The following is a 24,672-nucleotide window of genomic DNA, read 5'->3' on the forward strand; positions in this document are numbered from 1 at the left end:
ATTAAAACTAATATTTTTTGCTTCATATTTGAATCTTTACGCCAATTGCCGCTAAGAAAGTAATCAAAAATTGTTTCCTTTTATTTTTATACACTTACGAATCTGAATTTTATTTTCAATTAATTTACACAATTTAATTATTGTATCTTTATTCTCATCGTGTATTAAATCTTAGTGTATTAACATCGTGACAGCATACTCTTTCTAATCTTTTCTGTTTATCCTTTCCAAATAACAACATTTATACCTGTGTACGCTTGAACTCACACCTGCGGCTAAATAGCTACAAGGTAAACGAATTGACCTCAAGCCGAGAAATATACAGTGACCTTTACAAAATAATATACACACTCTGCTCACACATTAGTTGCATTGAAATGATTATCAAAACAATAACGGTAAATAGAACTGAAATATTTTCAGTTCAATATCAGTAAAAATGTTCAATAAATATTTTATGAAAAAAATCTCAACAATAATTAATTAAATTTATTCAAAAACATTTACTACAGATAATTTTATAGGAGTTTTATTCAATCAATACAAAACGGTATATGCATATTCATTTTCGTTCATTCTTATATTGTGGTTCATAACTTCGACCATTCGTCAGCTGTGCGCTTTTAATTACGTATATTGTCGATAAGCTATAAGAGTTAAACAGATTTTATTTTTTCCCAGAATTCAATAAATCGGGCGAATACGTCACGACCCACTCGAGAATTCAACCAAAAAAGTTACAAATACTTTATTTTCTCCGTTATTAGAAGGAATATAAATTTAAAACTTTGCAAATGTGTTTTTTATGTTAAGATGAACATAATTAGATGATAAGTAAAAAATCGCGGAATTTCCCTTTAATTACTATGCCGCCGCATGAAACTTTTTTTAAACATATGGACATATACATATATATATTAATTTACAGTGAGTGTATGCTTCTACAAATAGAGTAGCATCATATAACTATACTGAAGACAAAAATAGTGATAATTCTTGTACACTTAATAATACTTTATGTATTGTATTAGATGTTTTTGTTTAATTTCTGTGAGAAGGTAACACCTCCCGAAACGAATGTTCATTTATATCAACTATAGTTCGAGGACGGAATTAGGCGTCTCCATAATGCTAGGCGGTCTTAGAAGTAGAAGTGAGCAATAAAAAGTACAGGAACAGGCCAGCTCGGGGAAGAAATAAAAATTCAGATCTACTCTCACATCTTTAAGTTGGTTTTCTAGACACTGTATTTATATATATAAAATGAGTACATATGAACCAGCCTAGGTGGCGAGTGGTCTAGCGCGTCGGGCACGGTGCAATGCGATGTGGTGTCACGATATCTCAGAAGCATGAGTTCGAATCCCGGCGAGCGAGGAACACAAAAATTTCCGAAGTCAAATTTACAGATCTAACATTGTTTGGCTGATGCTTAGACGAATTATATATATTTCATCATATAAACAAGTCCAAATTGAAAACTACGTTCAAACATATGATTGCGTTGGATACAAACCGCAATTTTTATACGTGTGTATGTAACTCAAATTTTGTTGTAGAAGGGTCTACAGCACAAACAACATTTTCCAAAATACCAAAAGAAAAAAGAAAAAGTATATTTAAAAAAAAACACAAGATGTCACAAAATGGATCTTAATATGAATTTGATACTAAACAGAAAACAATAATCATATATATAACACATAGTTGGCCTGATGTTTACACGAATTATATATATATATAACAACGTTCAAACCTATGACTTCGATGGATAAAAACCGCAATTTGTATGCGTGTGCATGTAACAAATTTCGTTGTAGAAAGGTCTAAATGTAGCACAACCAACATTTTCTATTATTCGTCTAAACATCAGCCACCACAATGTTAGATCTTAAATTTTCCTCCGTTAACGCGGAAGTAAACTAAACGCCCGTTTCCTTTTTACAAAATTAGAAGATGCGCCGTTTTTCGGTTAACGCGGATGGTAAGCGCGAAGTAAACGCCCGTTTTCTTTTCATGTCTACTGAAAATTCGGAGTTAGAACAGTTAACGCGGCGTTTACATGAAGTGCACGCGAGTAAACACTGCGTTATATTTTTCCTCCCGTCTATATATATAGCTACATGTGATGCTTGATCTGCACCCAACTGTACTGTGTAACGACGCTAGATTAAAACTGACGAGGAAAGGTAACACCCAGCCACCAAAAACTTTGTTATTGTCAAACCACCATAATGCAAGGCGATTTGATGCCACGCTATGTCAGTATCATGTGTTCGAATCCCGGCAAGGTCAGAACAAAAAGTTTGCTTCCGCAAATTTACAGATCTAACGTCTGATAGTTAAACGAATTTTACATATAGAATGTGTTGACAGACTTGTATCACCAATAATGGTGATTCGATGAATAAAATCTGTCGTAGATTTGTCATTAGTTCATACGTACTTTATTTATCTATATTAGTGTAACGTTGCTTTTAATTTTGAGTTGTTTATACATTTGTATTTGTTTATTTGGGCTTTTATATATTTGCCTTAGGGTTTATATATTCCGTTCATCCTATTTTGACTATTTATAATTCAAGAGTCTATCCTAAATTGGGGTAAATCAAATGGCCTTCCAAATACTTGTCGATCCCTAACATATTAGATTTTACTGTTAACAATTTTGTGGTGTTAGGGGAATTTAGTTGCATTGTATATTCAAACCTCATCGAATATGATTTATTCAAGCGGTTGAAAATAAAATGGCATATAGTTATGATACTGACGTTTTCTTACTTTTATTTTGATGTTCTTATATCAGTATATGTGTGCACTCTTTGTAGTATACATGTACGCATCATTTAGTGTGTTGAAAGCAGGACATTAACAGTAAGCGGCGGAAAGAACCCGCGAATGCCGTTCATGCCGTTCATAGCACAATACAGTTTGGTGTACCAATCACAGCTGTGAAATCACTTTTTATTGGAAGAGGATTCGTAGCCGAAAAAAAATCTTCACAAAATTAACACAAATTAAATGTTTTGTAAAGGCATTACCATTTAACTCGGACATTTCCGCAAGACATCGCAAACATATTATTTTTCATTGTATTTGTAGCTAATATTTTTTGATAATTTGAGTTTTTGAGTTTACATGTAGTATACAACGATCGTGCTTACAAAATTATCTGTCAACATTTTAATTTTTGAACCAAAATTTGTCAAGCTTCCAAACTAAATTTACCCTGGGACATTTCTTTTCACCATATTCTTTTCAAAATATCTTTGCAAATGTAAGATACAGACAGTCATGTAACCCATTACTGAAACAAATCAAGTCATAGAACGTACATGCAACATTTCGAAGAGTTTCATACAAAATTCTCGAATTGTTTGAGTTTATGTTTCGAGTTGGTTACATTGGACAACGCTAAATAAACGTTTCGCTGATAATTTGTGTATTCCGATGCCTATATTTATTATATTTTTAATCTTTCTCTATCATAATGTGAAAATTTAAGAAACAATCTTTACTTTTATGTACTATTCTACATATTCATTTCTGCATTTCAAAGAAAATTTTCCCGGCAAATATTTACATAACGCTAGTGTTCGTGGTAGTAGCAATATCTAACGTTGTGTAGGATCGGCATTACACGAATTAAAACCAAATCATCCTCGTCTTAAAATTGCATAAAATATTTGCTACTGGGAGCAAAAAAAGAGCAATCAGTCAAATATAAACACACCTCTTTTTCTCTGATTCGGACACAATGCTTCATTTCACTGTTTTGAATCTGGACTTTCTAAAAATCGATCGTTAATTTTTTTCTATTGAAAGAACATTTTGTCCTCCTCATCATAAATTTACTAAATGGAATACATAGTGAGTACATACTTAACGTAGTTTCACTAAAAAGAACACATCATATGACATACAAACCTTCCTAGCTGGATTTTGGAGAATAAAATCATTCGTTATTTTCTTTGCAAGATATTGTGTTTTTGTTCACTTTTGTAATATGCATCTCAATGATATCATTCTCCTACAAATAGCCTCAAAATGAACATGCAATTTGTTGAATCGTGTTTCCAAATTTGAGTCATTTTAAAAAATGATTTGGTATTGTTAGTCATTTTGTATAATGCCTGTCAAGGTTAGGCATTTTGTAAATCGACTGAAAACTCACAGTGGGAAAGCCAGTGACATTGAAGAGCTACTTCCGGTAGTCCCGCGGGAAAGGGGACATAATCTAAAAATTTTGAGGTGGCGCTGTATCCAGCGTGTAAACAAAAACGTAGCCTGTGCTTCAGACAATAAATCTATTAAAACAACTTATCATCCATCAGTATTTGAGTTTAATTTTTCATTAGAATAGATTTTGTCACACGACTGCCAAATTCGGTATTCAAATAAGTGCTCCGTTATTGAAATATGATAATCCAAAAGACTACCTCCGTTGATTTCCAAAAAACCGCGGGTAATCCCCACGACTACAAACAACTGACACAAATGCATCCTAAAGCTTTTCATTGGTCGAGATATAAATAAATGTGACCTAGAAACATATGGGCACATGACTATGTACAGGATTCCCCGTCACTCTGAGTCTTGTTTACATAATAAATACTTCAACCGGAGGTCAAAATTCAACATTTTTCAGACGTTTTGGGAGTTATTTCGGTGCAAAATCAAGCAAATTATGTCATATTTTACAGATTTTAAGCACAAAATTGATTGAGACAACGAAGGGTGATGATGTTTTCAGGATTTTAAATATATTTTTCTTAAAACGTTGAGTGGTTGAAGGCTTTACAACGTCATTTGTTGATGTTTACAATTTGCTCAAACTCCTCGTATCACATTTTCTGTAGTTATTTAATTATGCTGGTGACGTATAACAGATTTATGGGCGAGATTTATGTATAACATTGAAACTGATTTAATCTATGAACGAATTTGTCCATATAAATAACTTCCATTGTCTGGAAGTAGACCTACCCCCCTTTTTTCAACAAAAAAAATTTCAGTTAGTCAAAAGTTGTTGTCTGAATAAGCATGCAAAAGTGCAAAGTGTAAGCACTCAGCTAGTCTTTGTTTTAAGCCAATTTTTAGGGTAATGGTTACAGTCATTCTTTGCAATTTGATTCTGTAAATTATTATAAATCTGAAATGTTTCAACTTGTCAATTTTAAAAAGTACATGTACCAATCAACAAGAATTGCCTGCCTAAACACTCACACATGTTTATAAATGTCTGTCCTTATTATGCGTATCAAGCAACCTGATGTACACTGTGACTAACTATTCATGTTTGAGTGTTTCTGGGCCCTGGGGCATATTTAACTCTTGAGAACTTGAGATTAACATTCAATAGGAATGCCCAATGCCTAGTACATCAAATTCTTAATACATGTTAGAGCTACATGTATATGACCATTTAAAGCATTAACAAAATGCTATATCACTTCCAAGGTCTGGTATATGAATGTCTCACTCTGATTTTGGTGATCCTGTTTTGTTGCATTGATATATAACTGCTTGACCCATATTTTTATTTTACACCAGTTTACAAGAAAACAAATCTTGGACACAGGATCTATTCTTTATTAAGAATCATACCATTCCTATATCTGTGTGCTGATTTTTCTGCAATAGAATACCTTTTCACACATTTTACTCCATTCTAAAAGCACACAATTGCAATAATTTGCAAAATCATGTGTTTACATATCTAGGAAAAGGGTACATAGACATCTCATTCATAGTACTACACAAGGAGCAGGATCTGCTTATTCTTCCAGAGCACATGAGATCAATTATATGTTGTGGGTTCAAGTTGATCAGTTTTCTTTTTTCTAATTTGTATATTAGTTTAATCTTTTCATCAAAAAGTCTGAAAAAAGAGATATGTATCTACTGAAAATGATTTATTTAGGTGCAGGGGTTGCCACACTTTGAAATCTACATGGAAGCAAAACAGTGAAAAGTCATGTTCATGATAGGCTACTTGAGAGACCTCACTATGTCTAGGAGAAGTGAACAATTCTAGAAACTTTCCATTTAAGTCATTCAAACCTTATAAAGAATAAAAGACCATCATTTTGACTTTTTATATCTTTTTTTTTCTTATGTCTCAAATACTACAGTACATACATGTATATTTCTGATACCAGTGACCGATCCAGAACTTTTTCTATTTTTTTTTTTGGGGGGAGGGGGGTAAGGGGTTGCTGCTGCTGACTAACTTAGGAGGGACCCGCTCCAGTGATTCCCTATTTAATCAAAGTAAGTAATATTGTATTGCAACAGTATAGTGTCTCATGTACATTTACCCCACGTTATCAATATAAAATGGTGGAGTGTTTCACATTGTATGTGTATTTGAAAATATAAAAATGTTTAGAAATAAAAGTTTATTAAATGATGAATAAATACAAAGTCATAAAAATAATGTTAAAATGAAAAATATGTAAAAAGTATTTTAAACATTTAAGGAGAACTATTCGTCTATTGTTAAAATTAAAAAGTTTTTTAAAGTAAAATCAAGTCAAATAGTCCTCTGTCCCATACATGTAAATCCTCAATATAGAAATCCTGCTCTTCTTATTCCTATTGTTATCTGAAAATATATAATTTATGCAGATGATATTATCAAATGAATATAATTGCAAACTTCTCTAGATTTTCTATATGATCGGTAAATTATAATATATTTTAATTGTCTACTGACAGAAACATGATCTTCTGAGGTCCCAATTAAAAAAAAAATGTTGAAAGGAAATACTGGAATCCGAAGGATCAATCTCGAAATCCTGAGCTATAAAATTACCAAATCCAGACGTCCCGAAAAAGGTTCTCTAGAAAAGGTAATACTTATACACACCAACAGATGTTTGGAAAAAATTTCTACTTATAAATTCATTTACTTAGTATTTAAAATTCATCACCATAATAACATATCAACCTTTTTAAAAGATATAAATAATGTTTTAATAAAGTATAACGTAATATGCAACATTAAATTATCTTACAGGTATCTGTTATTTAAAAGATAACTTTTCATTCAATCATTCATATCTTTAATTCTTCATACCAGTAATTGATAATAAATGTATCCAACGCCAATAAAACCTGGCCACAACACCAAGCCAATACTGAAGGTGGCAATAAAATTCAACAATAAATCACATAATTTTTTTTTAGCATGGAAGGAGGGACAGAATTTATACTTTCCTACTGGTGAATATTTCATATACCTGAAACCTTTTAAAAGATATTTTACATGCCCATATGCACTATTCAGCAAAAATAATAGAACTGTTGTTCACATAGACAAGGGTCTGGATGGGGTGTTCTGCATTTCTTTATCATTTAATCTTTTAGGTCACTGGTCTCTATTTTTTTTATACTTTTTGTCCATAATTTCTCTTTCCTCAATATATAAATTAGCACATCAATACTGTAAATTCAGAAATTATTGCGAGGTTTTTATTATTGCGAAAAATGCGACAGAGTTGTAAACGCAATAATTAAAACTTGCATTTTGTAATATTTTAACTGAATTAAGCATGACTTTTCTCAAAATCGTAAAAATTAAAATTGCATTCAAGTTTAAAATGACAAAATCGCAATAATAAGTGCACGCAATAATTTCTGAATTTACAGTAGTTCAAAATGATTATGACCAGACCTAAGGCTTGCTGCTAAGAATATTAAGATTTTTTTCTGGGATGCATAGGAAGTCGTCCCAGAAAAAAAGTAGTCTTGTCAGACTTCATAATAATTTGGACTAGCATGTCATTTGCTCTATTTTTTACTTATTTTATGGTAAATTTTCTCTATTCTTGTTCCTATAGTAATAATTCTCTAATTCTTTATACGTTTTAATAATCATAGTTCCCAGTAACAGATCCAGGGATAGGGTTCCAGGGATTGGAATCTCCCTTTTTGGGGATGATCAATGCATTTGAATGGGGACATATAGTTGGAACCCCCCTTTGTCCTGGGGTAGTTATTTTTTTCATATATTTTTATTTTGTTTGTGTTTTGTGTTTTTTGTCACACTTTTTGGGTTCAAAAATAAAAATATTCACCTTTTTACTATTCGAGACAACCAAACAAATCAGCACATTACATTACACAACTGCAAAACTTTAATTAAAATTTAAATGCTAACATTGACCTGCCAAAATTGAAGTTTTATTCAAATTGAAGTCTCACGCTGGAAAAGGGGCGTTTATTTACATGTGGTCTACGGAAATTTACTGGATTTAAGAATCGAAAAGAGGCAAACATGTAGCCATAACCCGATCAGATCAATAAATTATGTTATGGATAGTATTAATATCTTTCTACTAACCATTAAAAGTAATAATACTAGGATTTCGTGAGCTCAGAAACCTTAATCTGTTGAAAAATGGCGTCGATTTGTGTGCTTCCTTTTCGCAGCCTCAGTTACAATTTGACACGGAGTGATGGGTATTTATGCAAATATTTAGGGACTCCTATCATCATAGATACTATTTTTGGTCATTTTATATTTAAATAGCCAATAGGATGCAAATGTGTCAGTTATTTTCAGAAGGGGAAAACACCCGCCATATTTTTATCTCCCAAATTAACAACGTCACTTGCCACTTTCAGAAGTTCGTTTCTTGTAAAATAAAATCTTCTAAGAAGAAAAAATAGCATGGTCACCTGTAAAACTTACCTATATAACTTATTGATGATGAAATGACACAAGTTTAATTGTCTTTAATGATAAATTTCTCGAAAAATCACACGTACACGATGTAAACAAATTGCCGCGATGGCGCGATACTGTCGCCCTCTATGAAAAATTGCGATTGTCGCCCTTGATTTTCTGGCCTTTACGTCATATGGAAGGAGGCGCAGAATCGATCCGTGGCTTTCCCACTGTCAGTCATTTAACAAACTGCCTAAATTTAGAAAATGCCTGTAACATAAATGATTCGTATAAACATCAACCCGACAATTTTCGATGCGTAAATTTGCGGAAGCAAATGTTTTGGGCGTCCCTGGCTGGGATTCAAACTGAGATATCGTTGCACCAAATCTTCTTGCACTATGTCCGACGCTCTAGACCACTTGATCACCTAGGCTCTACAATAATAAAGCTTGTTTGGCCGGTTTTACCTTTTCTCGTCAGTGTGTATCTATCTTCACAATACAATACTTGATATATATAAGGTTTTAAGATGGATTTATGACAGATCAGCAGAGTTATTTATCAATCGCAAAGGATCATACAAATTAATGTAGGTTGCAGACACAAAAATAATTATATCATAAGTACGTCTGAACCAGTGACAACTCCGCGGGAAATTTCATCCATCGGATCACCAGAAGTGTTGGTAATACAAGGCTGAAAATACATTCTGTATATATAATTCGTCTAAACTTTAGCCCAACAATGTTAGATCTGTTAATGTGCTACTAGGATATCGTGGCACCAAATCGTCTAGCACTATGACCGTCCCGCAAGACCATTATATATACATGTATAAAAAAATAATATTATATATAAACGTCTACAAAGTGTACAAAACAATACTAATGATAATAAAAAAAAAGAGAAACATAAAATGTAATTATCAATGAACATTTCGAATAACAAACATCTTTCATCAGTATGATTATGATGTAAAAACTAAAACAATTTTGAAATTCATACAACTAAACACAACAGACACTGCATATATATATATTTATATATTTATAACAAAACTAGTAATGTGCGATATAAAGAGGTTTATTTCTAAAATTTTACTTAAACATAGAAATGGTGTGCTGATATCTAGAGTAATTATGAATATAATATATGTTTGAAATCGTGTATCATCTTGACTGGTGATCCAATAGATTTATCTGTCGAACAGTTCACTTGTTTAAATATTCTGGAACATTTTTTTTTCATTTACAAAATTTATTTTTTTTAAACTGAAAAGTCATAATCTTATAATTATTTCTCATCCAGTCTTCCATAAAAAATCTATAATATATATTGCCGAACAAATCGAAATACCTTTTTGTGATTTCTGAACAAAAAAAAATTGTTTCGATTTCAATTCATTTTAAACTGGTTTGATTTATATATTAAAAGTAGGATCTGCACGAATTAGAGTGCATGCATTTTTATACAATTCAGTGTTTCCTACAATACATATGAGACTTATAATTTAACATGAATTATATTTTAGAGGAAGATATAACAGAGCCTTACATTGTATCGTATTCCTGTTTTTTGTTGGCACTTTTTTATTGGGTCAACACACAGTTAAACTATTTAAAAGTAAGTAATATAGTTTTCAAGAAAACAAAAATACACAAATATACAGACAGTCTTTTAAGCTACATCACTTGATTATTCTTTTGAAAAATCTAAATATACAATATAAAACATAAGCTTAATATAGTACGTTATTGTCTAAATAATGTTTGCTGTTTGAAAATTTAAATGATTTCAGCCCTTAAACTGTTTAAAACATGCTGTTTGAATACGCTGAAACCCTTTTTGTTCCGTTCCAACGGATGTGTAACCGCCGACGGCTTTACCTGTTTGTAACTAACGCCCTAATGATTGACCAGGTCTGTCGGAGGTGTTTTGTGTTATGTTTTGTACATTATAATTTGTCTTTATCTCACCCATTACAATCTGGTTTTGCAATGATGCAGTTTATACTGCAAGCCTTAAAATGATTTACTGCAGCATATTTTATGGAATTACAGTATATGTGACAAATTTCTATTGTGTGATTCAGTAGCAATGACACCAAACGAATTCGATAGTAGTAAACGTTTCATTTGTAAACCTGTCTCACACATGGCGCCGCGTATCTAAATTTGTAGTATCCTTGAAATTCTAGCCAACAAAAGACAAAACTCAATGATCAATTCAACAACATTAATTATTCAATTTCACAAGACATACTATACAAATTAAGAATATCGGATCCTTGTGTTTTTCTATACCCGACACTAGTATACTCTGAGTTCATTAAGTGTAGCTCAGTGTCTGTATTTATAGTTTCCATGGAAATGTGTTTAACACTGTTGAAGTTAAAATTCCACTTCGTAGATTCTGATAATTCTGGAACTATTATGTAAGTCAAATAGAAAGATCAATAATTCCGTCAGTATCTACAACTGTCCCAGTTTGATTTCTTAACTGCACAAACCATTATTTTATAAACAACTATTAGTTTGTCTCAACCCAATTATGTAAAGATCTTACAAAGTATAAACATATAGGTATGGTGGACCACCAGAACATCTACAAGATTTTTTGGTGATAGAAGCTAAATGTAAGATGAGAAACACGTTTATTATTATTGGTGTAAACACTATTTTAGTATGAATAATAAATGTATATTTATATATTTATAAACACATTCACAATTAGGATTCAGAAACAAGCAACGAGTGCTTATATTAATCTGTCTCCTTTAGAACTTTTGTACCATGAGAAATAAACTAATGTTTTCTTTATTTGAAATCGTATTTGAGCCATTTAATAGTTATTGTTATTGCTGCTTTTATTCTGATATCAAACATAAATTAAATGCTAAAGTCGGTATTTTAAATGTTGATTATGATTATTTATGCGATATTGAAAAACTCCGTTATCTTCTGTGTAATGCGAATATGGTTCGTCTTTTAGCTAAATCCCTTCATTCTTTGTTTTACTGACGAAAGCATGTTGATATCTAGAAATTATCTGTTTTAATTTGTTTTATTAACGACATTTTACCTATAAAAAGTTGTCCTTTTTTATGTAGGTATCATAATCATGATTAACAAACAAACGATTAGGACATCAATCTAAAATCAGAACATGCACAACAAAAAGCAAAAGAACAGTACAAATTTTAAATAAAATAGTTCGAACGCACAGGCGTAAAAATTAACATATGTAGCATATATTTTAGTAATTGTTTGTAATTAATAAGTTTGTTTTAATGATATATAGTGACTAATAAGTCTGTTTTGGTTGGCATCATTTTACTTTATTTTAGAATCTGATGACTGTATGTACAACCGCAATTTGTATTCGAATTTCGTTGTATAGGCCTTCAATACAGCACAAACAACATTTTCCCAAAGACCAAAAAAGTGAAAATATATATTTTAACATGTAAGCTAGCGTTAGAGGAGGGGATAAGGTCCCTGCGCAATACAAGGCGGTGTTGTCGTAGAAGTTAGAAATAAAAAGTACATGTTCCAGCCTATTCTATTCTTACAACGTCAGGTGGATTTTCTAAAAGTTCATCGGGGGGTACCAAGACCTTGTTGATAAATATTCCGTATCATCTTCACAAATAATACACGATGGTCTTGATGTATAGATTCTGCGTACTGATGTTGTTTATCATCTTAACAACGTGTTTTATAGTTCTGTCATTTGTCTTTGTCCTATTATTAATATTACTTTTACAGAACTAGAAATTAAAGAGACAACAGACACGGCTTCCTCCGCCTCATTTTTAGACTTATACCTCGAATTTGACAAACACAGTCATCTTAGTACCAGAATCTATGACAAACGAGACGATTTTGATTTTGAAATTATCAATTTCCCCCACCTTAGTAGCAATATACCAACTTCACCTGCATATGGAATATACATTTCCCAACTTATTCGGTATTCAAGAGCTTGCAGCTCCTACTCAGACTTTGTAAAACGTCACCAGTGTCTGAGCAGAAAGTTGATGAACCAGGGGTATGTCAAAGAACGTCTCGTCCTTTTTCTAAAAAAGTTCATCGGAAGGTACCCAGAACTTGTTGATAAATATTCCGTATCAATTTCGCTAATAATACACGATGGTCTTGAAGTATAGAATTTGCGTACTGACGTTGTTTGTCATCTTAATAACGTGTTATATTATTCTTTTATTTGTCTTTATTAATATTACTTTTACTGTTAAGTCTGTTTTTTTAGATATCCTTTTGACGTAACTCCGTGCTTATGTATCACATCATACTTTGAACGACAAAATTATTTCATGATGTGACTCTGTACCTATGTATCTTGTCATACCTTGAATGACAAAAATTATTTTATTTATTAATATTACGTTTACTGTTAACCCACTGTTTTTGTGATATACATTTGACGTGCCTCTGTACTTATTATCCCGTCATACTTTGAACCGCACTATTATTTTATTTATTATTATTACTTTAACTGTTAAGCCAGTTTTTGTTATATCTATTTTGCGTGACTGTATTAATGCATCCCGTCATACTTTGGACGACAAAATTATTTCATGTCTACCTGTGCGAATTTCAAACGCGCAATTTTCACCAGTACTCAAAACCATCCTGCCTTGATGGGTGCATTTTACATAGACAAATAAAATCGTATAATATAATTAAAATGAGGATGTTAATTTGATGTATGCCTTTTTGTGCTTCTTCGTTACATTTGTTGTTTTTATAGTGATTAAGATGATAACACAATGTTGACTGCTGTACCCCTATTTTTGACATTTTTACCTATTGAGTCTGTTTGTTTTGTTCACGCATCGGTGACAATATAATGGAATTTGATGCGACTGTCATACAAGTGAAAGGTTTAGCTAGCTATAAAACCAGGTTCAATCCACCATTTTCTACATTTGAAAATGCCTGTACCAAGTCAGGAATATGAAAGTTCTTGTCCATTCATTTTTGATGCGTTTTGTTATTTGATTTTGCCATGTGATTATGGCCTTTCCGAATTGATTTTCCTCTGAGTTCAGTATTTTTGTGATTTTACTTTTTACTGTTGAATGGTTTTATGTGATATCCGTTTGACGTGGCTCGGTACTTATACATCTTGTCAATGTGTTTGTATTGTCTTTCATTTTTTGGTGGTTTGTTTTGTATAATATGCAACTCTTTGTATTCCTTTGGTTCTTATAACGTGACTCTGTACTTTGAAAAATCCCGCCAGTATGATACTGTTCTATTTTATGCCATTATGATATATTTCTATTATGAATTACAAAATACGTTGAACCACAAACGTCAAAATTTTTCAATCGCGTAGTGGAATGAACTATTTGTGGATTCTTATGAATTCTAAATATAACTTTTGGACTATTTTAAATCTCGGTCTATTTCTGAAATTTATTCTTACATACTTTTTATTTTTTAACCCTGTATGCTAACATTGCCTATGTAAATTTTAAAATTGTTTGTATGCACATTGAACGACAAATCTATGTGACGTATAACATTTTCTGACGTCAGACACATAAATCAATGAATGTGTTTGTTGATAGATGTTTTTGTGTTCTGTAAAATTGTTCATTTTAAAATTGTTATACGATGATGACTGATGTACCCATAGTTTGACTATTTCATCTATTTTGCCTGTTTAGTTAACGCATCAATGTAAATATAACGGAATTTGATGAGACTATCATCAAAGTGAGAGGGTTAGCGCTATAAAAACGTAGCCAAAAAAATGCTTACCTTATGTGTTTGTTTTTGCAAAATGTTTCCAATGAATCCGTAGAGTAATAATAAAATAAGTATCTATTCCGTCCGAGGCGGACGACTTTCTACTGCTTTTTTTTTTAAAGTTTATCTGATTTCTGTTTAGGAGAGTATACAATGATTGTTTTGCACCAAACTCAGTAAAATTTGACAGACCCGAATTTCCAGAACCTTTGTTTTTGTATAATCCGGAAATTCATGTCTGTAAAATTTTTCCGACTTTTGGTTCAAACAATCATTGTATACTCCTAAAATGAAGCATCCTAAGGAGAAATCAGCTAAACATTTTAATAAAACAGAAAATTCCCTCACAAAGTCCAACTGAAAATATGAGTGCGGCGTTATGACGTCAATGTAATAGCCCTTCAAGACGTTATAATTATTTGGACTGCCATTGTTCGACCAGCTAGCTAAATGCCTTCCGTTAAAATATACTTTTTCACTTTTTTTGTCTTTTGGAAAATGTTGTTTGTCATGTATTTAACCCCCTCTACCAAAAATATTGTTTTGCATGCACACGAATAAAAATTCACAATCATAGGTTTGAACGTTGTTTTCAATTTAGACCTGCTACTTTTTTTCGTTTGGGTTAGTATCGGACAAGTTTAAACGTTATTTTTTATGTTAAGTCTGATTTCTTCCAGTTTCTTGGTATTCCTTTACGGAAGATTATACAGACAGAATAAGAAGTTTACTTAACAACACAAATATTTTGATTTACCTGACGTAATTCTTTTCATTTTCAAAGTTGATGTTTGTCTGAAATTGGTTAACATTTCACAACGGTATAATACTTTTACTTAAATCACTTATTCTTATCACTTTTGTATTTAAATTGTACCATATATCAAATTTATTCGTTCAGAGCGTGAGTTCATTTGGGTTACTACGTTTTTTTGATTGAGCTAAACCATTCCAATCTATTTTTTATAGTCTGTCTCTCTATTTTGTTATGTTACACTATTGTTTCAGATAAGAAAGAAGGTATGGTACCATTAAAACGTTTAATCCCGCAATATTTTGCACCTGTCCTATGTCAAAAATCTGATGTTCAGTAGTTGTCGTTTGTTGATGTGGTTCATACGTGTTCCTCGTTTCTCGTTTTGTATATAGATAAGACCGTTGGTTTTACCGTTTGAATGGTTTAACACTAAGTATCTTTTAGGGCCCTTAATAGCTTGCTGTTTGGTGTGAGCGAAGGCCCCGTGTCGAAGACCGTACCTTGACCCATAATGGTTTACTATTATACATTGTGACTTGGATGGAGAGTTGTCGCATAAGCACTCATACCACATCTTGCTTTATCTATTTGCAGATCTTAAACGAACGCTATAACTTCTGCATTATTGATATTAACATGCCAGAGTGGACTGAAAAATATCGATCGGAACAGCGTCTGAAAATCTGAAAATAAATCGTTTGCGGTAAATTTCATTCCATAAAGACTTGATCTGACTGAAAAGATCATCTCAGACTGAAATCTTGCTTCTAGTGAGTCATACGTAAGATCATGTGCCGTATGTGGCGCCCGTCGTGCAATTATAAGTAAACAAAATTCTGATTATCAGTCTTATTTGGTAGGTCACATTCGGTTAGAAAGGGGGACAGGATTTTTGTTGAAAGATCATGTCACCTAAAACGATTTTAGTCTGAAACTGAAAATAACAATTTCAATTGATACAATCCTAACACTTAAAGGAACTTTTTTTCGATAACCAGTTCAAACACCTCGATTAAGTTAACTTAAGTAAACTGAACAAGCAAACTCGGTTTAAGGATCGTTTTACGTCTGTCTAAGAAGTTAAAGTTTGACAGATGATCAGCTTCTTTTGACAATGATGATATTTTAGCGAATCATAAGACTTTCATGAATTCAATGAATATTACATTGAACAAAACATCGGAGGACTTACTTTGTTTTCTTATTGAATACCTAATCTTCACAAAATTCCAGACAACCAACGGTACATTGCCTGCTGATTTGCCTGCTCGACTAATAAATTGTCCTTTAGATTGACAAATATTTCCGCAGTGAAAGAGGGTCTTTAGAAATACCGTCATACAGTTTACTTGCGAAGTGACATCCTGTTACAAGCATGAAATTTGGCACACAGCTCTCTCTAGTATTACTCTTCGATTTGTGCCTTTTAGATATCATCAAACAACTAATTCACTATTATGTTTAAAATGATTTCATATAAAGTCAACACTTCCGGTAATAAACAATATGGCGTACATTTCAGAGATGAGAACTCATTCTGAATCCTCGATGTGGAGTTTTGGATACTAGTAGATTGATTGAAAAATTAAAATCACCTCATTACTAAAACATCTTTCAAATTACTAATAAAATCTATGTGTCCCTTAGCCATTCATAGACACCTAGACTAGGTAGCATAGGAAGCAATATATTCCAAGCTCGTTCCCCTTACACAATCGCCTTGGTAATTTGCACGTTTTAAACTGCTGGAAAAAACTAGATCGAGTCTGCAAAATAGCCACCATTCGTCTTTCATTTTGCACAAACAGTTATTTTCTTGCTTCGTTTACCCAAACTGGTGAGTTTGTTTGATCAAACAACAAAACCACGTATCGCTCTAACAATGACATTATCAAATCAATATCTGGTGATGTAGGCTGATCAATCATCATTCAAAATGCTAAAGTCACATATTCAAATGCCATTCATTATGACTCCAACGCAAACTTTTCCAAGTGCATTTGAGATGTCATGGATATATACATATATATATATATATATATTTATATATATACATTTAGATTTTAAATAGAAATACGCAATATTTCGCTAAAAAAAATAGCTTCATCAGGCGTGTGCATCTCTCAAGGTGAAATCGGATGCATGACAAACAAATATTTGTGTAGCTTAATCTATACAAGAGTTGAGAAAAAGTGTAACATATTGATTGATGTTGCATAAAATATGTTTGTAGCTACAACTACATGAAGTTGGACTAAAAGTTTAACACATTTATAGATGTTCGATTAATTGTATGAGTTTCTTTAAATTAATTTGTATGATTTCAAGATAATTATGATTTTGATTTGCTTTTAAATCTTTTTTCGTCTCTCTCATTGAGTCCATCAGGTTTAATAGTTCGTAACTGGTGCATCCAAAATCTCTCTCTTTTTTGTCTTCCTTGTGTATCCCAATTTTGATTTTTCTCAATGATTTGAAATGTGACGTTTTCAAAATTATATCCCTGCTCTTAAAAGGTGTCTTTGAATTGGGCAGTTCCTTTCTTTTGTATAAAATGACCGATGGTTATTTAGTCGGATGTTACATGGTGTTTTTGTTTCACCAACATATTGTAATTTGCAAGTTCCACACGTTAGAACATAAATGCAATTTTGCGTTTTGCAATTTGATGTTATAAATATGTTGTATTTTTTTGTGACTGTGCTGACGAATTGGGTTTCGATGTTGGCGACTTTGCAGCACTTACAATTGCCCCTTCCGCATGGTTTATGATCTCCGATTGTTGATGTCTCCTCTTTAGATACTTTGGTTGTTACTAGAATATCTTTGAGGTTTTTGGGTCTGCGGTAAGCCATAACGGGAGGTAATGGAAAAATCTCTTTTAAGGAAGGATCATTTTCAATAAGACGCCAGTGTTTGTGGACAATTGATGACAGATTTGTCAGGTGAGGATGAAAGCTAACAAAAAAACGGGATTTTATTTGTCTGGGCCGTCTTTTCTTTGTATTCAAGTAGGTTTGTTCGGTCTTTTTCGTTTGCTTTACCGAAAGCTTCTGAAATACTTTTGTTCTGATAACCTCTTGATTTGAGTTGCTGTCTGAGTTGCCCTAAACGATGGTTTAATTTAGATTCCGATGAACAAATCCGTTTTAACCTGATGGCTTGGCTGTACGGAATGCTCCGGGAGCAGTGTTTCGGGTGACAACTCTTCGGAGAGAGAAATTGGTGTTTATCCGTTTTTTTGGTGTGAAGGTCGGTTGTCATGACTCCGTTTTCTAAAGTTATGGTGGTGTCGAGAAACGCAATTTTCTCATTTGAAACTTCAGATATGAACTTTATCGATTGATGAAAGTTGTTACAGAAATCGAGAAATTCTTGCAGACGTTCTGCAGTTTTGTTCCATTTGATGTCGATGTCATCAATATAACGGAGCCAAGACAAGGGTTTGTATGGCACATTCGAAAGAATGCGTTCTTCGAGACTCCCCATGAAAATGTTGGCAAAAGAAGGTGCCATTTTAATTGGTTCCCATACTGGTTCCGTCAACCTGCAAGTAGTACTAGTCGTTGAATACAAAATTGTTGTTTTCGAGCACTAGTCTCAGCAACTGAACCAGACAGTCTGTTGGGGGATGTTTATCCTTATGATTGTTCCAAACTTGTTCACAAGCGACTATTCCTTCATTTTTGGGAATATTTGTGCATAAAGAAGACACATCCATCGATATCAAAATTGTGTTGTTTGGTAAGGGATTTAATGAATCCATTTTCTTCAAATAATCTAAGATGGCATTGTTCTAACATGTGGTCTAAGATGGTAATCCACGAATTCAGATATTTTTTCGGTTGGATGGCCATTTGCAGATACTATATATATATAGTGTCTAAAAATAGCAACAATCAACATTCAATCTATCTAGGTGTGGATTAGTTTGTAAATAAACTGATGCAGTTACTAAATTAAATTATATAAGTGTCTAAGAATGTAACTTTAACACACTAATGAGTGTTATAAAATTAGTTATTATATTTTATATATTATTCACGCACTATTTCGCTAAACAAATTAGCTTCATCGGGCGTGTGCATCTATCTAAGTGAAATCGGATGCATTACAAAAATATCTTTGTAGCTTGAGCTACACAAAATTCGTGTAAAAGTTTAACATATTGATTGATGGTCTCAGAGACATATAATACAAGAGATTCGCAACTCTAGTAGAATCCACGTAACGCTAAATGAAATCACGTGAGACCGAACGTGATTTGGATTCTTATGTGACCTGGGATAAGATGAGAAAATTCCGCCATTATTGTTAAGAGAGACGATACGTTTAAAGATTTGTTTTCTCGTTTATGTCGATTGTTTTCACAGCTAAAGCATGTAAGTATACTCAAAAGATACATCTGACTAGTTCTTCCAATTTGTTTATACTATAGTATGCTGAGATGATGATAACAATCAAATGCAGACCAATTTAAATTCGGTCCTTTCAGCTGCCCTTCTTTATTGCTGTAGAACCGGTGTGGCCTACCATTTTTTTTTCATAAAACATATATACAATTTTATAGTCTTTTTCTACTCCCGATTGTTATCCCGTTAAAATGATACTATTTTCGTATATTTTGATCAAATAGTGTTTTCATAAAATACCATCAAAGGTGATTTATTTTTTTCACATTGATCCCCAAATCGAGCTATGCCAGAATTACCTTTTTTTCATAAAACTTAGAAATTATCGAATACAATTACAATTTAATGAGCCTGTATAAATTCCAAATGTTATCTTGTTAAAATAAGATCAGCGGGGCATATATGTGTATACCATGGACATGTACACATTCCCAATATATTCCTCTTTTTTTTTTTATAAATTTTGCCCATTATTCTCTATTTTTTATTTATTTTAGCACCCCGTCAGTCTCCAATCTTGATATTTTGATAAAATGTTTCCTCTTGTCTTTACTTTTCTGATTTCAATTCATGCAGTTATTTCAATACTCCTATTGTATGAATGTAGGACAATGTCAGAAAGTCACGGGACAAAAAGTCACAATTCATTTTTTCTGATTATTTCTTTGAACAAAAAACGCTTATTTATATTCTTGAACTATTGTATATAAACAAACTTTGTAGACAAAAATTATCAAAAACAATTCAAAAATGATCAAATAATTGTTAAAAAAAACAAAATGTCTAACTGGTTTGCCACTTAAATTGCTTCATGGTGCCAAGAAATCTTTCTTTTGCATGATTAAAATTAAATAAATCTTCATTTTTCAAATATAATGACACATTTATTAAACTTTGATATGAATATATGTATTAAAGAGTAAATATTTAAAGATATTTCTCTTATATATACAAACAATTGTCAACAGATTATTAGTGACTTTTTGTCCTACCAAATTTGTGACTTTATGTCCTGTGACTTTCTGTCCGTTTACCTTTTGTAAACACCTTCCCATTGGCGGATCCAGCCCTTTTTTTTGACGATCAATGAATTTGAATGGGGACATGTGGTTGGAACCTCTTTTTATCCTGGGTTGATCCACCCCTGCTTCCAGACCCTCATGTGATAGAAGCAGAGACTAAGGCCGTGTTCACATTGACCTAAACTCGGTGTTGTGTAAGTGTAACTCACACGTAAACTAAACAAAATTACATTCCCATTGATAAAACTCAATGTTTACATGTAGTGTAAATCATGTTTTGTCTACATGCAGTCGATACTCGATGTAGGCCTTGTGTAGATTAAGTGTACACACAACTAGGCATTTAAAACATTAGTTTCACCGTGCATATTTAAGGAAGAAACGATTTTTGAATAAAATTGATATTTATAGCAATTATTTATAAAGTTCTTTACAGAAATATTTGTGTCTATTAAACTTGATATATTTATTTGTTTTGTTTAGAAATAAAATTTAACGTAGCTTTATTGAGCCCTTATCAAGACTCAAAGCAGCATCATTGCCGAACACATAATTCATTTGAAAATTAAGGTCTTTCCGAATCGACCTGACAGAAATATTTGCCACTGGTCTTTACTCAAACAACGATTCACTCATTACTTAAAAAGTGTGAGGCAAATGTATTGTTTGTCTTGTATCTCGGATCCGTGAAATTACACTTAAAAAGTAAAAAAAAAAACATTACCCCCTCCCTTTGCCAAATACTTCTTGGAGAAGAAATACCATTTGAACAAACAGAAAAGATAGAAATATAGTGATCCCTAATATATCAATCCTTCTTCTTCGTCTGTAAGCACGCGGTTGCAGCCTACGTTTTCTAATGCTTAATCGAGACATCTTTAGTATCTTTTAACTACTGCAAATCATCAAAATGGCTTTCATAAAGAGGCAACCACTTAACTTTAAAAAAAGGGGGGGGGGGGGTATTTTGTTTATTTATCTGAGTCATAATTTTTTCCGCGCAAACGTTTTATTGCCGAACACATAATTCATTTGATTCTCCGTAATGAACATTTAAATGACATAGAGTTTACAAATGTGAACAAATCTTATGTACAGGTAATTAAACAAGGTGTATAGATGTGAACAAATTTAATGTGAAACCAATGTCCAGTCCATTAAACTAATTGTAAACAAGTTTACTGTACACGGAGTTTGGTGTGAACACGGCCTAAGTAAAGTTGATGTCAGCAACTTACATTGTATGTTCACTGTACGATGTTTAACAATTGACAAATATATCAAATATGTGTACCTAATAGCAAGCTTGAAAGGTCCATACATAACAAAATGAAATTTAAAATAGATTTAGCATAATAAAAACCTGCAGAATTTTGTATGACATACATGTAGGAAGTAAAGTTTAAAAGTAAGACAAATATATGTTGTATAATAGGCTCTACAAATTCAAATTTCTTTTCAACTCTAAAATATTATTTTTTAAAAATTTAGAATGCCAAAAGAGGAAAAGATGTAGTAAGTTAACAAAAGGAGTTAAAAGAAAGGTAATCCTCGACCATGGACAGCTGTTGGTACCATTATGGAGGAGATATATGTTGCAGTTTCAATCCACACTGAAGATGAAAAGGATCATCCAACTATGACACAGTGGCCGAGTTTGTACGTTCTGAGGAAATTTCTATTACATCAGAAGAAGACAAAGGAGAAGTCTTGTTAGATCACACTTATGCAGCAACAGAACAGCCATTTGAGAATGAAAAAATATGTACACTTGAATTTGATTGTCATGCTGATTTTTGTCTTGCACCACTGGAAGGCACAGAGCAACTGATTACACAAGAATTGAGATATTTGCAGTGAATGAGACACACAATGAACATGAAGAACCTTGCCTTTCTCCCATTCTCCCATTCTCCCTTTCAGACTTTATGCAATTTATTACAAGTAAGCATCAATGATACATGTACATATATCCTTAGCTGTACAGATACCGAAATATGCATATAGTTGAACTGTACCAGATCAGTTGCAGGGAAATTGGCATAAAGCTCTCAGTTTTCATTGACAGTAACATTATAAGTGAGTGTTTGATTATAAAAATAGTATTTATACCTGGAATGAGTTTTGTTCTCTTATATATTGGTTTAATTATTGAAAAAGGATGGAATCATATGTAGTGATAGTCTATATATATTGTATACATAAATACTTGTTCTGATTCTCAGTCTGACTGGTCCTTTTCATTTCAGAATAATTGGATGTATGCCGGTGTTTTTTTACAGATGTAATTTGGTTTATCCCAAAAGCCACAAATAATTAATTGGTTTATATGATTTATAGATATGCTTACTGTGGGGTAAAAAAAAACATAACAAAAAAAAACCAAACAAGAACATACAATTGTACGGCTTGTGATAATGGTGAAATATATTATCATGCCTTTATTATCTTTGTGTCTTTCCGAAGTAAGAAGCCTGTTATTCACTTGTGGTTTGTTGCTGTATATCATATCTGGATTTTTTTGTACATAAATCGGGCGGTTAGTTTTCTTGTTTGAATTGTTAAACCTTTTTCATAAATAGACCTTGTATAGTTCGCAGTGCAGTATGCATTTTACTCATTGCTAAGAGCCTTATGGTTACCTACAGTTGTTAATGTCTGTATCATTTGTTTTTTTTGTGGAGAGTTAAATATTATATTGCATATACTGTACAGAAAAGAAATGTCATACACTCGCACATCAATATATTGAAAATATGAAATATTTTCCACTGGATGTTATGCAACCATCAATTAAATCAGCCTGATCAACAACAAAGGTAGACACATTTTCGTGCAGTTTGTATAAAGTAAAACAAAACGATTTTAACTTTCAAATCAAGTCCAATAGTTATAAAACTATTTACACATCTGCATGTCTGTTTCAAAACTAAAAGTAGATTTTAACTAGTCCAAAAGTTAAAAAAAAAAAAGAAGGGAAAAATAAACATTTCGAAACATTTAGATATCAATATGGCATTAAAACTGGTGTATGCTTTGAAGTCAACTTTCCAAGCTAACAGAAGTATAACATAGTAACATGTTTCTTCTTACAAAAATTGTTACATGAAAAGGCAGCAATACCTGCTGCTGTGAGTTTTTATCGTATATTTAGCAGTTCCTTACACTTAAAATATGGTTTAATCTCTTTCTATTCGAGGTCAAAAGTGAGACTTATATTGCCATTTTCTACTAAATGATCATTAAATGTAAGTCCTAAATACACAATCCGTGAAAAGGAGAAACCATAAATTTACCGACAATCATAAAAAAAAAAAAATTAATGCAAGCTCTTAATGTAATTTTAGAAAAAAACGCACTTAGAAAACAATTTACCGACAATCACAAAAAAAATTTAATACAAACTCAATTAATAATGAACACAATAAGTATTCAATTTTTAGTGATCTATACTAATTATGAATATAAGACGAAGTCGATCATGATAAACGATAAATAAACAAACAAATTAATTATTTTTTCTACACATTAGTTATTTTTATATATTTTGTAAATAATATTTTCGGAAAGAGTGTGGACACCTGTGGTGTAACAACTTCTTGTGTACCAGGTGTCAAATAAAACTCTTTTTAACAGGTTGTGATTTACCTGACCATCGAATAATATACATATAACACTGTGAAATTATGTCTCCGAGACAGCTGTATATTTAATAGAAACCCATTATGAAAGTATCAAATAAAATGAACTCTGATACAATTTATTAAGTGTTAATTATTTAATATCTTTTTTTTTTTAATTCAATATCAAATTATGTTTTTTTTTCAATAATACAAATAATACAAATCAAAATTAAAAGGACATTGAAATAAAAAATTATGAATGTATGAACTCAAATTATTTAATTAATTATTTTAAATTTAACACTGAAATATTTAGTTTATGCTTAAACACTCACCATTACCTCGAGTACTTTTAATACTTTCATAATGACTCTATTACCCAAAGAGATCTCGCGAGGTTTAAA

At 32.0% G+C, this 24,672-nt stretch overlaps 1 protein-coding gene and 1 long non-coding RNA gene across 2 annotated transcripts in view; one reads left to right on the forward strand and one right to left on the reverse strand.

The window, feature by feature from the left end:
• Positions 1–24,672, forward strand: part of LOC139519311 (uncharacterized) — a 68,492-nt gene that overhangs the window by 31,997 nt on the left and 11,823 nt on the right. Inside the window, exon 2 of the mRNA XM_071311299.1 lies at positions 10,209–10,300. Within this exon, the coding sequence (XP_071167400.1) occupies positions 10,209–10,300 (92 nt within the window). The remainder of the gene's footprint in view (positions 1–10,208; positions 10,301–24,672) is intronic.
• Positions 6,387–8,469, reverse strand: LOC139528637 (uncharacterized). Its single transcript, XR_011665653.1, has 2 exons — positions 8,348–8,469; positions 6,387–6,607 (listed from the first exon to the last, which is right to left on the reverse strand). It is a non-coding gene; the product is annotated as an uncharacterized lncRNA (long non-coding RNA).

The sequence above is a fragment of the Mytilus edulis genome, chromosome 1, assembly GCF_963676685.1.
Source record: "Mytilus edulis chromosome 1, xbMytEdul2.2, whole genome shotgun sequence".
Lineage (NCBI taxonomy): Eukaryota > Metazoa > Mollusca > Bivalvia > Mytilida > Mytilidae > Mytilus > Mytilus edulis.